At 41.9% G+C, this 10,577-nt stretch overlaps 1 protein-coding gene across 1 annotated transcript; it reads right to left on the minus strand.

Annotated features, from left to right (window-relative positions):
• Window positions 1–959: 959 nt before the first annotated feature.
• On the minus strand, window positions 960–8,661 carry lrrc4.2 (leucine rich repeat containing 4.2). The gene is made up of 2 exons (XM_026176114.1): window positions 7,150–8,661; window positions 960–6,997 (listed from the first exon to the last, which is right to left on the minus strand). The coding sequence occupies exon 2, from the start codon at window positions 6,874–6,876 to the stop codon at window positions 4,882–4,884; it is 1,995 nt and encodes a 664-aa protein (XP_026031899.1). The 5' UTR covers window positions 6,877–6,997; window positions 7,150–8,661; the 3' UTR covers window positions 960–4,881.
• Between the last annotated feature and the right edge of the window lie 1,916 nt (window positions 8,662–10,577).

Here is a 10,577-nt window from a genome sequence, read left to right on the forward strand (position 1 = left end):
ATGAGAGGGATTAAAATAACATGACAGACTCTAGAAGACACTGAAAACACACACACACATACACAGGCACTTACACACAGACACATACACCCCTCGGAAAAAATAAAGAGTGTCAGATGGACTGACAGAGAATTAAACCTTCAGGAACAACCTCCAGTTGCCATCCCTTGTCCTGAGTTGCAGTGGTTCAAAGAGAGTACCGTGGCCTACATTCCAGTGACACTGACTTATACAATGCAGTGCAGTTCAGTAGGATGCAAACTGCGTCTCTACTTTGAGGCAATATAATTGTAGTGACACCTTACCTTATGTTTTATTTTTTATTTCCTTTTTGTGGAATCGTATTTAGTATACGTATACATATCACAAGGGCTTTACATGTTAATGTTCTTCATTGAATCAGACCAACACTGAGTGAATGTCCTGATGAAGTCTCGCATCTTTTCTACTGCATAGGAGAAACCTGGCATACTTTGTTCATAGTGGTGTAGTAAAACTGAGAGCATTATTTCATTATTTCAAAGAAGAAGGCCACTCACCTGGTGTACACAGCATCGTTGAGGAATTAGAAACCATCAAAAACTTAAGTATATGGAATATGATTCACAAATGTAAGGTGAGATGGGGTCAATTAGAAATTTTGTTTGATATGCAAAACATATATAAAATTAAGGCAAAATCTGGGACATCTTGATGTTCTAAGAAAATACATTAATATGAAATAAAATAATCCAGATCCACATATCCTTGTGGAAGACATTCAGATTTTCATTTAGTGGAGGTATGAGGGCTCATCAACAATTTCAACAATTTCTTGGCAGTTGAATCAGAAAATATAGTTTATGATTGGCTTAGCTTAATGTACCTGCGGTACTTTGCTTAATCATAAAAAGTAATTGGTGGGAAAATTGCAGCAACACAAAATACAATCTAGCAAAACTAAAAAAAAACGAAAATCAAACTTTTGCACTGGCCTTTTATTTGTCAACTAACTGTAGATTTATCTGGTTATATGTATATAAGCTGCTGTGTCTTCTCTCGCATTTACATTTTCTCTTTGATGTATTAACAGTATTCATTTTTCCTCGATCCAAAACCAATAGCCAGTGAAATTGCAAAACATTGTACATATTATTTTGACAATGTGATTCAAGGTTATTAATTCCCTTACATTTTTTAATCTTTTGAATTTGTGCACATTCTGCCCTAGTTAAAAACAAACAAACAAAAAAACAAAGACACAGGCCAAAGCTTTGCAGTATGATAAATCAAGTGTTGAGAGAAGGATGAGTCCTGACAATTTCTCACTTCTAAGGGTCATTACAATCCCTCTGTGGGCACAAAAAGGCATCAGTCAATGGAGAGACTGTGGCAGCATTTCTGCCACCTGACCAACACTTTTTTTCTGCAAGAGACTTCATCAACAGATATGGATCTATGGGCTCAAGGACATGTTTCAAACAAACCCTCAGCCTTATAGAATGCAAGCCATAGAGCCGTATCCTAGCCTTTTAGTTGTTTCTCTGCAGATCTTATCAAGTTGGAATAAGATCCACCCATATGGTGGCAAGTTACAGATTATTTTTACTTACCTCCATATCCTGCAAAGTGTAAAGCAAGAACAAGAGCTAGTGACACGCTGCTTCCTTAAAAAAAAGTAATCATATATTTGACTTTATCATTAACCTTTTAGTAAATAAAAAAGAAGGAAAAAGCAAATGGGTTCAAATGACGTATGCAAATCAGTGTACCAAACAGATGAGCCTATAAACCTTCAAACACGATCTATTTCATACTGAATCACTAATTGAAAAACAGTCAGAGATGGCAGCAGTTATGGCACGCCATCTTCCTATCTTATTTACAACAAGGCGGCATACAGCAAAAACAAAAACAGCAAGAGGGAAGCAAACTGACTGAATAGTTGATAGTACTAAGTTGATTTCTGACTTTCCTCTGCTTTTGCTCTTAACACTGAAGAGACGGAGGAGGAAGAAAAGAAGAAGAAAGGAAGTAGTTGTCAATGTTTATATGTGCCTGGTTATCAGGCACATTAAAGGCGTTGCAAACAGCCAGTAGCCTCTTATGAAGATGCAAGCACGGCCAAAGAACCATGCTGTGCTGGGGGAAAATAATAAGAGTCTGCTCTTTTTCAACCCACACATACTCTAACAACCAAGAACACTCTGTTTTGCCAGCGCAAAAAAACAGCCACCACATTCTGTTTGGCACCTGAATATTCAGTAGTCGATCATCCTTGCATTTTCTTGAGGAAACTGAAGAAACAGTTGAGTTGCATCTGCTTATTGAGGCCCTTCCTTACCTGGACACTGTCAGGTGTGCTGCCAGAAAACACAAGCACCTCACTGTCCATTGAGAATTTAGAAAACCTTCAAAAATTTGGAGGTATTTAATCAACACCTGCAACATATTGTACAGCATTGTTTACATACATCCATTTTCTTAACCGCTTATCCATTTCAGGGTCACAGGGGGCTAAAGGCTCGACTTTGGATGAGAGGCAACAATATGTATAATTCAAAAATTTTCCTTTTACAAGAGTTTATCCTTAGAAAACTCACCCTCAATCAACCTATATTTCAAACCATGCATAGCTGTTGTTCCTGTTTTCTTTTACTGCACCAGAAACAAACTGTAATGCAGTCACGTTAGTGTAAATGTCATAGTAAATTAAGTATCTATATATTACATCACCCAGTGCCTTTAAAACCAATTATTAAGTGTCTTGGATGGCTGGCCTGGAGCTTTAAAATGAAGCATTGGTGTTCCTGTCAACTCAACATGTACCATAATTATCAAAAGGGTCATACTTTAATTTCCTCTTCATCCCTAAATAGTCTCAGCAGGAGCACTTTTTCACTGCAACATAAAAGTCTGAAATGACCAGAAATGTGGAGGGTCGAACAGCATCTGTCAAAATCAGTATGAAATAAGGAGGACTGATGAGTGTTTGTATGAAGAGCAACAGTATAACATCATGGGTAAGCCGTTTCAGTCACCACAGACTGCCCACGCTTATTTATGGTAGCTGGCCTTTTAGCTGCGTGATGTCAAGACCAGATTGCTCAGAAATGCACTGACACATACAGCATCTGCAAAAACAAAAAAAAACAAAAACTAAACTAAAAATATGCCTGCTTTCTCATTTTTAAGTGATATATTGAGACTGCATTTGGAATGCAATACTTGTTTTGCTGAAGAAAAATAATGTTGGACTCATATCATTAAAACCCCCAATATATTTCTCTTTGTTCCATAAATGACACATTCAGGTAAGAGGTATGACCTGCGGATGAATGCGTAAGGAAAAGAAACCCACAAACCGTAGAACTGTGGGATACATGTATTTTTTCCCTTCACAGTCACTGAGAAATCAATGTTAAGAACTAAGCTGAGGCATCAAAGACCAACAGCCTATCTGACCTGCATAGAGCCCCACTGTGGGGTATAATGCAGCATTGTACACCAGTTACTTAAAGACCCATTCATGCAGACACTAAGTAAATGCATAGGACCGTAAGATGGGGGTGTTGGCTAAGATACGATTTACAATACTACCTCCAGCCTTTACGATTAAACAACTTACACACAAATGGAAATATTTTCGGAGAGAAGAAAAGAAAAACATTAGATGAAAGTGTTTCTGATTAGAGAAATACAAACCAAAGATTTTATTTTTCATAGCCTCCTTTGTCTCTCCATAAAAATAGTGTTGCTAAAAATAAAACATTAAAAGAAAAAGAAACACAAAGTAATTTTTCGATGTAGTCCATGGAAAAGTCCCGGTATCATCAGACATTCATTTTGTTTTAACTCAACCCTCTTTGTTTTCTCCAAAAGCAGAATGGTCAGCAAAGCCCTGTATCACTTCACCACATGTCTGTTCCTTTGAAAAATTAGCATCGGAATGAGCCCTTGCGGAGACAAGTCAGGCAACTGCTGTAATGCATTACTAAATTAGCCCTAAACACTACACAAGCCAATAAGAAGCATGTCAAAACCTAAGGGAAAAAAATAATACAAAATGCAAACAATAACAGAACAACATATTTGCAACAACTGTTATTAGCCTGCATTCCACATTTGCCAGTTAAACCAGAGGGGAATCATGTGCACACTAAATAAACATGTTTAGATACGCTACAACTAAGAAGCACTGGCACTGTCAAATAAACGCAGCTGAACTCCAGCGAACAGAGGGTTAAACCTTAGCTGCAGAATTTCACTGCAGTCCAAAAGCATTTGGCTGATAGCTACTGAACAGCACAATCTATCTGTGCCATTATGCTGCTATTGGACAAATGTTTGTATCTATCTAGAATTTGCTTTGTGTGTTTTTAAACTCCTTAGTTTGGAAATACCATTTTATTGCATATAATATTTGGCACAGTTAAAACTGGAGCTTCCATTTGGGGCTGGATTTAGAAACTGGTGCCTTTGCAAAGAGCTTCTTACTGCCTCCTAAATATGGTCGAAAACAAACTAAATGCCTCTTTTCCTATGCTAGACATCACAACTTTCCTTTTTTCATTTAAAAAAAAAAGCAATTAATTATCCATTTTTTAAATAGAAGTCACCAGTTATTAGAAAATAGTTTCAAATTACTTTCTTTTCTAATATAATTTGCATGTCTCACCACTGCCTGACGGTAGTTTTATTTATATATATTTATTTATTTTTTTCATATTTATATACTTATGTATAGGCATGTACAAGAAACAAAAAATGTCTCTGTTTTGCACTTCTGTACAAAAGAAAGTTACCGTTCTGTTCTTTGTGCATTCTATTGCATGGACTGGTGAGCAGAGATGAGGGGAGAGGTTCGGACAGAGTCAGACATAAATCCATAGGGAGCGTTACTCAGATTTGGGTCTCTTGAACCTTGTCCTTGCCATGAGTAGTCTTAATGACGTAGGGATCAGCAATGGTGCTGATGTGGCTGTGATGCTGTCTAACAGAGCGGTGAAGAGAGTTGTTCTGAGTCCAATGGGCACCGTAACCGCCCTGGCGGGATGAGGAGGACACATACCCAGGCTTAAAGGTGTTGCTGTTGTGTTCCACCAGTGTAGGCAGTACTAAACCTGTGTCATCAGAGCCACTAGATCCAGATGTGGGCGGTGGAACAGGAGGAACTTCTTCCTCCATCTGTATGATTTCTATGGTCCTGGCTGCTGCCACGGTGCTTCTCTGTTGATGCCTCTTGCGCAACTTATAGAACGCTATTAACATGGCAGCTGCCAGCAAGGTAACAGCAACAAAACACCCAATAATGATTTTGGTGGTTTTCATCACCTCATCCAGGCTGGCAGCTGGCTCACTAGGGACTCTGGCAGTGGGAATTGATACCTGCCTTGGAGTCTGAGTGTTTTGAAATAGCACAGTAGGTGTGGAGATAAAGACAGGTTGAAATACAGAGGGTGATGCAGGGACAGTGGGCTTGGGTTTAGGGGTCTCCTCCACTGTGGGCGCCAAAACTTCCACCGTTACAGTGGTAAAGTAGGACAGATTAGATGTATTGAGTTCAGCATTGCTGACGTTTAGGTAGGCCGAGGCGTTGGAATTTCCTGCCATGTTGCTCACCATGCAAGTGTAAACACCTGTATCTGATGGGAGAACATTGGAGAAATTAAGTGTTCCATCATTAAGGACAGATATTCTTGGATGAGCCGAGCCATGGGTCAAAACAGTTCCATTAGGGAGAAGCCATCGTACTGAGCTCATGGCAGCTGTGCGACACTTAAGCTCTGCCACCCTCGCTGCTGAAATGTTAAGATCTCTTGGAGCATCAAGTATGAATGGTGCTGAACACTGAAAGGTTGTTTGATCAACTTCCACCAGGTAGCGTCCTCTCATGTGGACTGGAGTGTGGCAGCGTCCACAGCAGGTGGAATTTGTGGGAATGTATTCTCTGAGCCACCAAGAGAGCCACACTACATCACAGTCACATCGCCATGGGTTGTGATGAAGATGTAGCTCCACCAGATACTGCAGGGGGGTGAAGAGGTTATGGGGGAGAGACGACAGGTTATTGTGGGCTAAATTAAGCTCCACCAAGGCTGTGATGTCATCAAATGCATTCCTTTCAATCATAGTAATGGCAGAGTTCATAATCCATAGTTTACGTAAATTCTTGAGGCCACGGAATGCTCCAGGCTTCAGTTCAGGGAAAACATTCTCTGATATCTCCAACTCCTCCAATCCCACCAGTGGTGAAAGATTGGGAAACTCCCTCAGATTGCACATCCCCAGGTTCAGGTACTTCAGGTTGTGAAGGCCTTCGAAAGCGCCATCTGAGATGTACTCCAACTTCCTCAGCTCTCCCAGGTCCAGTCTCATGAGTGAGGGGACACGATTAAAGGCGTAAGAGGGGATGCTCTCAATGGGATTGTTTCTAAGCCACAATTCTCTAAGCTTTGATAGATATTCAAAAGCTCCACTAGGTATGACTGTCAGTCTGTTGTCGAACAGCTCCAGGGTGTTGAGACTGGTTAGACCATTGAAGGCCCCCACTTCAATCTGCCTGATAGCATTCCTGCCCAACTGTAGTACCTCCAAGTGATGCAGGTGTCTAAATGTATCTGCCTGTATGGTTTCTATGCTGTTTTCCATTAGGTTCAGGTACCTGGTGTTGGCTGGGATGTTAGGAGGAACCCTAATCAGCCCTCTGCGGGTACACACCACCTTGCTGAGCTGGTTAGTGCAGGAGCACACACCTGGACAGTTTTGTGGCTTAGCTGAGCCGAACTCAGGGCCTGTGGACTGGCACATAGTGAAGGCAGGCACCATGAGGGAAAGCACGGCGAGCAGGGCTGCATTCCAGGTAGGCTGCACACTAACCTGGCCCAGAGGACTCATGGTGTGGAGGGCTCATTATTCTGCATGGTGGGGGGATATGGCACACACCAAATGACAGACCACCCTAGCCTGGCTGGAGCAACTCAAGGCTCCAAAGTTCCATCGACAGTGCAGGGAGATGCTGCATCAAAATTGTTTTGTGAGGGAATGAAGGGGAAAAAAAGGAGGACAGATAAGGAGAGAGAGTGAGAGAGATTAATACAAGAGAAGAAACAGAAGAAAAGCAATGCAGCAATGTAAGAAATAGGTTGAGTAACAGTCTCAGTGACGTACCTCATTAGTTTGAAAGTCCTCCTTTTTGCCTCTTTCCAAATGTTAAGCACAACAGTCACATACAGCATTCATGTGTAATTCCTTTCCACAGAATGGCATGAGATAGATGGTTTCTTCTTTTTCCTTTTTTAAGAAAGTAGTGTGGCCCTCTATTAGCCAAGGGTACAAAATGGCTCCTGATATTAAAGACTGAGAGCAGCATGGAAAACACTCACAGACAGCAGTAAGGCCATGAAGGCTTAGCAGGTGCCCAGATTCCTTCTGCCCCCACCAACTGTCCCTCTGCCAGGCAGCAGACTCCAAAATGCAGCTGCACTATAGATAAATCACAACGATCCATAACGCAGTTAAACACGACAGAAGAGGAGAGAAGAAGTGACCAAGTGAAATGAATAAAAATCCTCAGTTCTGTCAGGTCCTGATACATGTGTTGGCTCGTCCGGCTGGTCGCCTGTTTGGGTGAGAGACCTCCCTCACTGTGACTTTGCCAAGGGCTTGTCGGTCGCTGATTAGCCCTGTTGTGACAGAGACTGAGAGACAGAAAAAGGCTAAAGAACTCCCGGCACAGTCATCCCCCTCTCCTCTCCTCTCCTCCTCTGTGTTCCTCTTGCTTCCTCCCAATGTTGGGCTGGCCCTGGTCAGAGCAGCTGCAGGCTGCTGTGTGCACAGCTAGCAGTAATCCGTCTATTCCTCCTGGGGGGGGGGGGGGGGGGGGTGGTGGGAGAGATGGTGGCGCTGTGTGGGGGGTGTAGAAGAGGATACGCTGCACTGTTGGAGCTTCGCAAAAGGCTGTCGGAAGAGAGAGAAAGCACTCTTGTCCTCTTCTGCAATGAGAGAATGCAGAGAGGATTACGCTTGAAGGATGTGTGTGGAAGTGGGCTCCGTATCTGTATCCATAAGCAGAGAATGGTGTTGAGGATCCTTCTCTCCGCTTGCTCTTTGTCCCCCAGGCTGCGTCCTGCAGTGGTCTTCTGCTTGCTTTTTTGTTAGTTTTTTCTCCAGGACTGAGGTAGTAAGTTGTGGCAGTTAGCCATGTGTGTGGCTGTCAGACTTGCGGCTGGCTGGTGGACTACTGCAGTAGCCAGAGTAGAAGAGAGAGAGAGAAAGAGAGGGGAAAGAGAGCCCGAAAGAGAATGAATGAGAGAACCACTGACAGATCAAGAGCAAGAAAAAGATAGAGTGTGCGAAGGAGAGTGTGTGTGTGTGTGTGTGTGTGTGAGAGAGAGAGAGAGAGAGAGAGAGAGAGAGAGAGAGAGATGGAGAGGCACGCGAGCGCTCTAACAGGCAGCCCACCGTCAGAGAAACAGCAGGAGCAGCATTCTAATCCACATCTCCTCTTCTTGTTTATTCTCCAATCTCTCTTTTTTCTCTATTCCCCCCCTTCGATGTGTGTCGGTGTTGCAGGCAGCTAAGATGCTCGCTCTGCCCCCTCCCTTTGTCCTTCAGTGGGAACGTGAATGTACTGCTGACGCACTCCTCATAGCTGCTCAGCCAGCCTCAGAGCAGTGCATTGGTTTGATGCAGTGTTCCTGTGTATTAACACATACAACCTCCCCTCCTCCCCCATCTCCCTCCCTTCACAATAACCATTTTCTCCTTTCTTTCTTTCTTTCTCTCTTTCTGTGTCAGAGTTTCTCACATGCTCTGTCCCTCACCGTCCTTCTTCTCTCTCGCTCTCTGGATCACTTTACCTGTGCCAGTCGTCCCTTCTCCTGCCATCTGTCTAGACACAGCTCTTCACAACCAGTTGTTAAAAATGAAAAATGCATTCCGATCTATGATTTAGAGACAAATGGTCAGACTTTCTAGGTTAACTTTAGAGTTTCTTTAGTTCTCTCTCTATCTCTGTCTCATCAGCGAAACAGTGCACCAGAGTTTTCCAGTGGAGATGCAGCTGTCCGTCTTGTAAAGCACAGTTTTGGGAGTGTTTTCCTCACTTGTTATTGATGCCATAAGGGGGAAATAAACAGAGTTGTTTTCTTATGATGGGTTTGACTTTCTTATTGTGTCACTTGTGTGGACGTATTATGTGTGTGGGTGTTTTGGAAGTGAGGGTATTGGATCGGGGGGGTTGTGACATCATAAAGGACTGAAACGCTGACCATGCTTCTCTGTCGGCTGGGCAGTCTTCTCTTCAGGGAGGAGAAAGATGAAAGCGCTTGCATGCAGTTATCTCTGGGAATGATGAGAGAAAGACAGACAGATAGAAGGAAAAGAGACTTACCGGGAGACGGGGGGGGGGGGGGGGGGGCTGGGTAGGAGGAGATATATTCATGTCCTTGGTGAAATAGGGGAAAGAAGCCTATAGAAAGAGGAAAGAAATGAGATAAATAGGGATAGAGAAGAAGAATGAGGGAGACGGATGAGGGAAAGTACTGCACTGTAGTCTCCTAAGAAAAATGGCACAAGAGCAGGAGCAAAAGAAAGATGAGGATTATGAGTGAGGAGTAGGAGGTACGAGAGGCGTGTTGATAGTGTTGGATTAAGCATCATTTGAATGCAGGAGAAGGAATCTCCCTCACTGCCTTTGGTTAATGACCACATCCTCTCTCTTCCTCCCCATCCTTACACATGCACATTGCTGTTGGGCACCATACCTGCAAAAAGGTACAGTCAATTCCAATTTATGAAAATAAACGCAACATTTTATTGCGTTAAGATGCTGTTGACAAACTTGCGCATGTATTAAACCATAATGAGGAAAAAAATCATAAATAAATTAAATGGATGTAAGCTGTAATTTACATAAATATACCAAAGGTTTAATGTTTGTGTTTATATGTGGTCCCCTGTTTAACATATGTAAACATAAATAAAATATCACACTAAATAAATGATAATGCTCAGCTTTATCTTTTGGATAGTTATTAATAAAATAGTAAAGAGTGGATCCATTTCAATTTCAACAGTTTTATCCTAATTCTTCGTGTCATAAGCAAAAAACAATTATCTGCTCCATTTCAGAAAACTGAAAGCACATGGATACAGTATGCATGGGTATGGGTCTTACAGTGATTTGCTTTACACTGTTAAGCAAATCACTGCTATGTACATGTCAGCAACAAAATGTATGCACATTGTATGTCATTTCTTATTTTTGTGTTATATATATATATATATATATATATATATATATATATATATATTTGTTATATTTTTATCATCACAAAATTGTAAGGAGTGAGGCCAATGCCATCAACTTAACCATCATGTCTGTCCTTCATCGCCCTACAATATTTAGGAGTAAAACCACTGCATGAGCAACAAAGGGAATAAATGAAACTTATATCTCACTTTGTTTTATGCATCAAAGAATGACTTTGAGAAGACTGGAATAACAGATAAAAAACAAAGGCTGAAAAAAAACACTCACTCGCATCTGTGTTTCTAGAGGTAACAAGCCAGGTAGCTTGGAAGAGAATTTCAAC

This window comes from Astatotilapia calliptera, chromosome 7, assembly GCF_900246225.1.
Source record: "Astatotilapia calliptera chromosome 7, fAstCal1.2, whole genome shotgun sequence".
NCBI lineage: Eukaryota > Metazoa > Chordata > Actinopteri > Cichliformes > Cichlidae > Astatotilapia > Astatotilapia calliptera.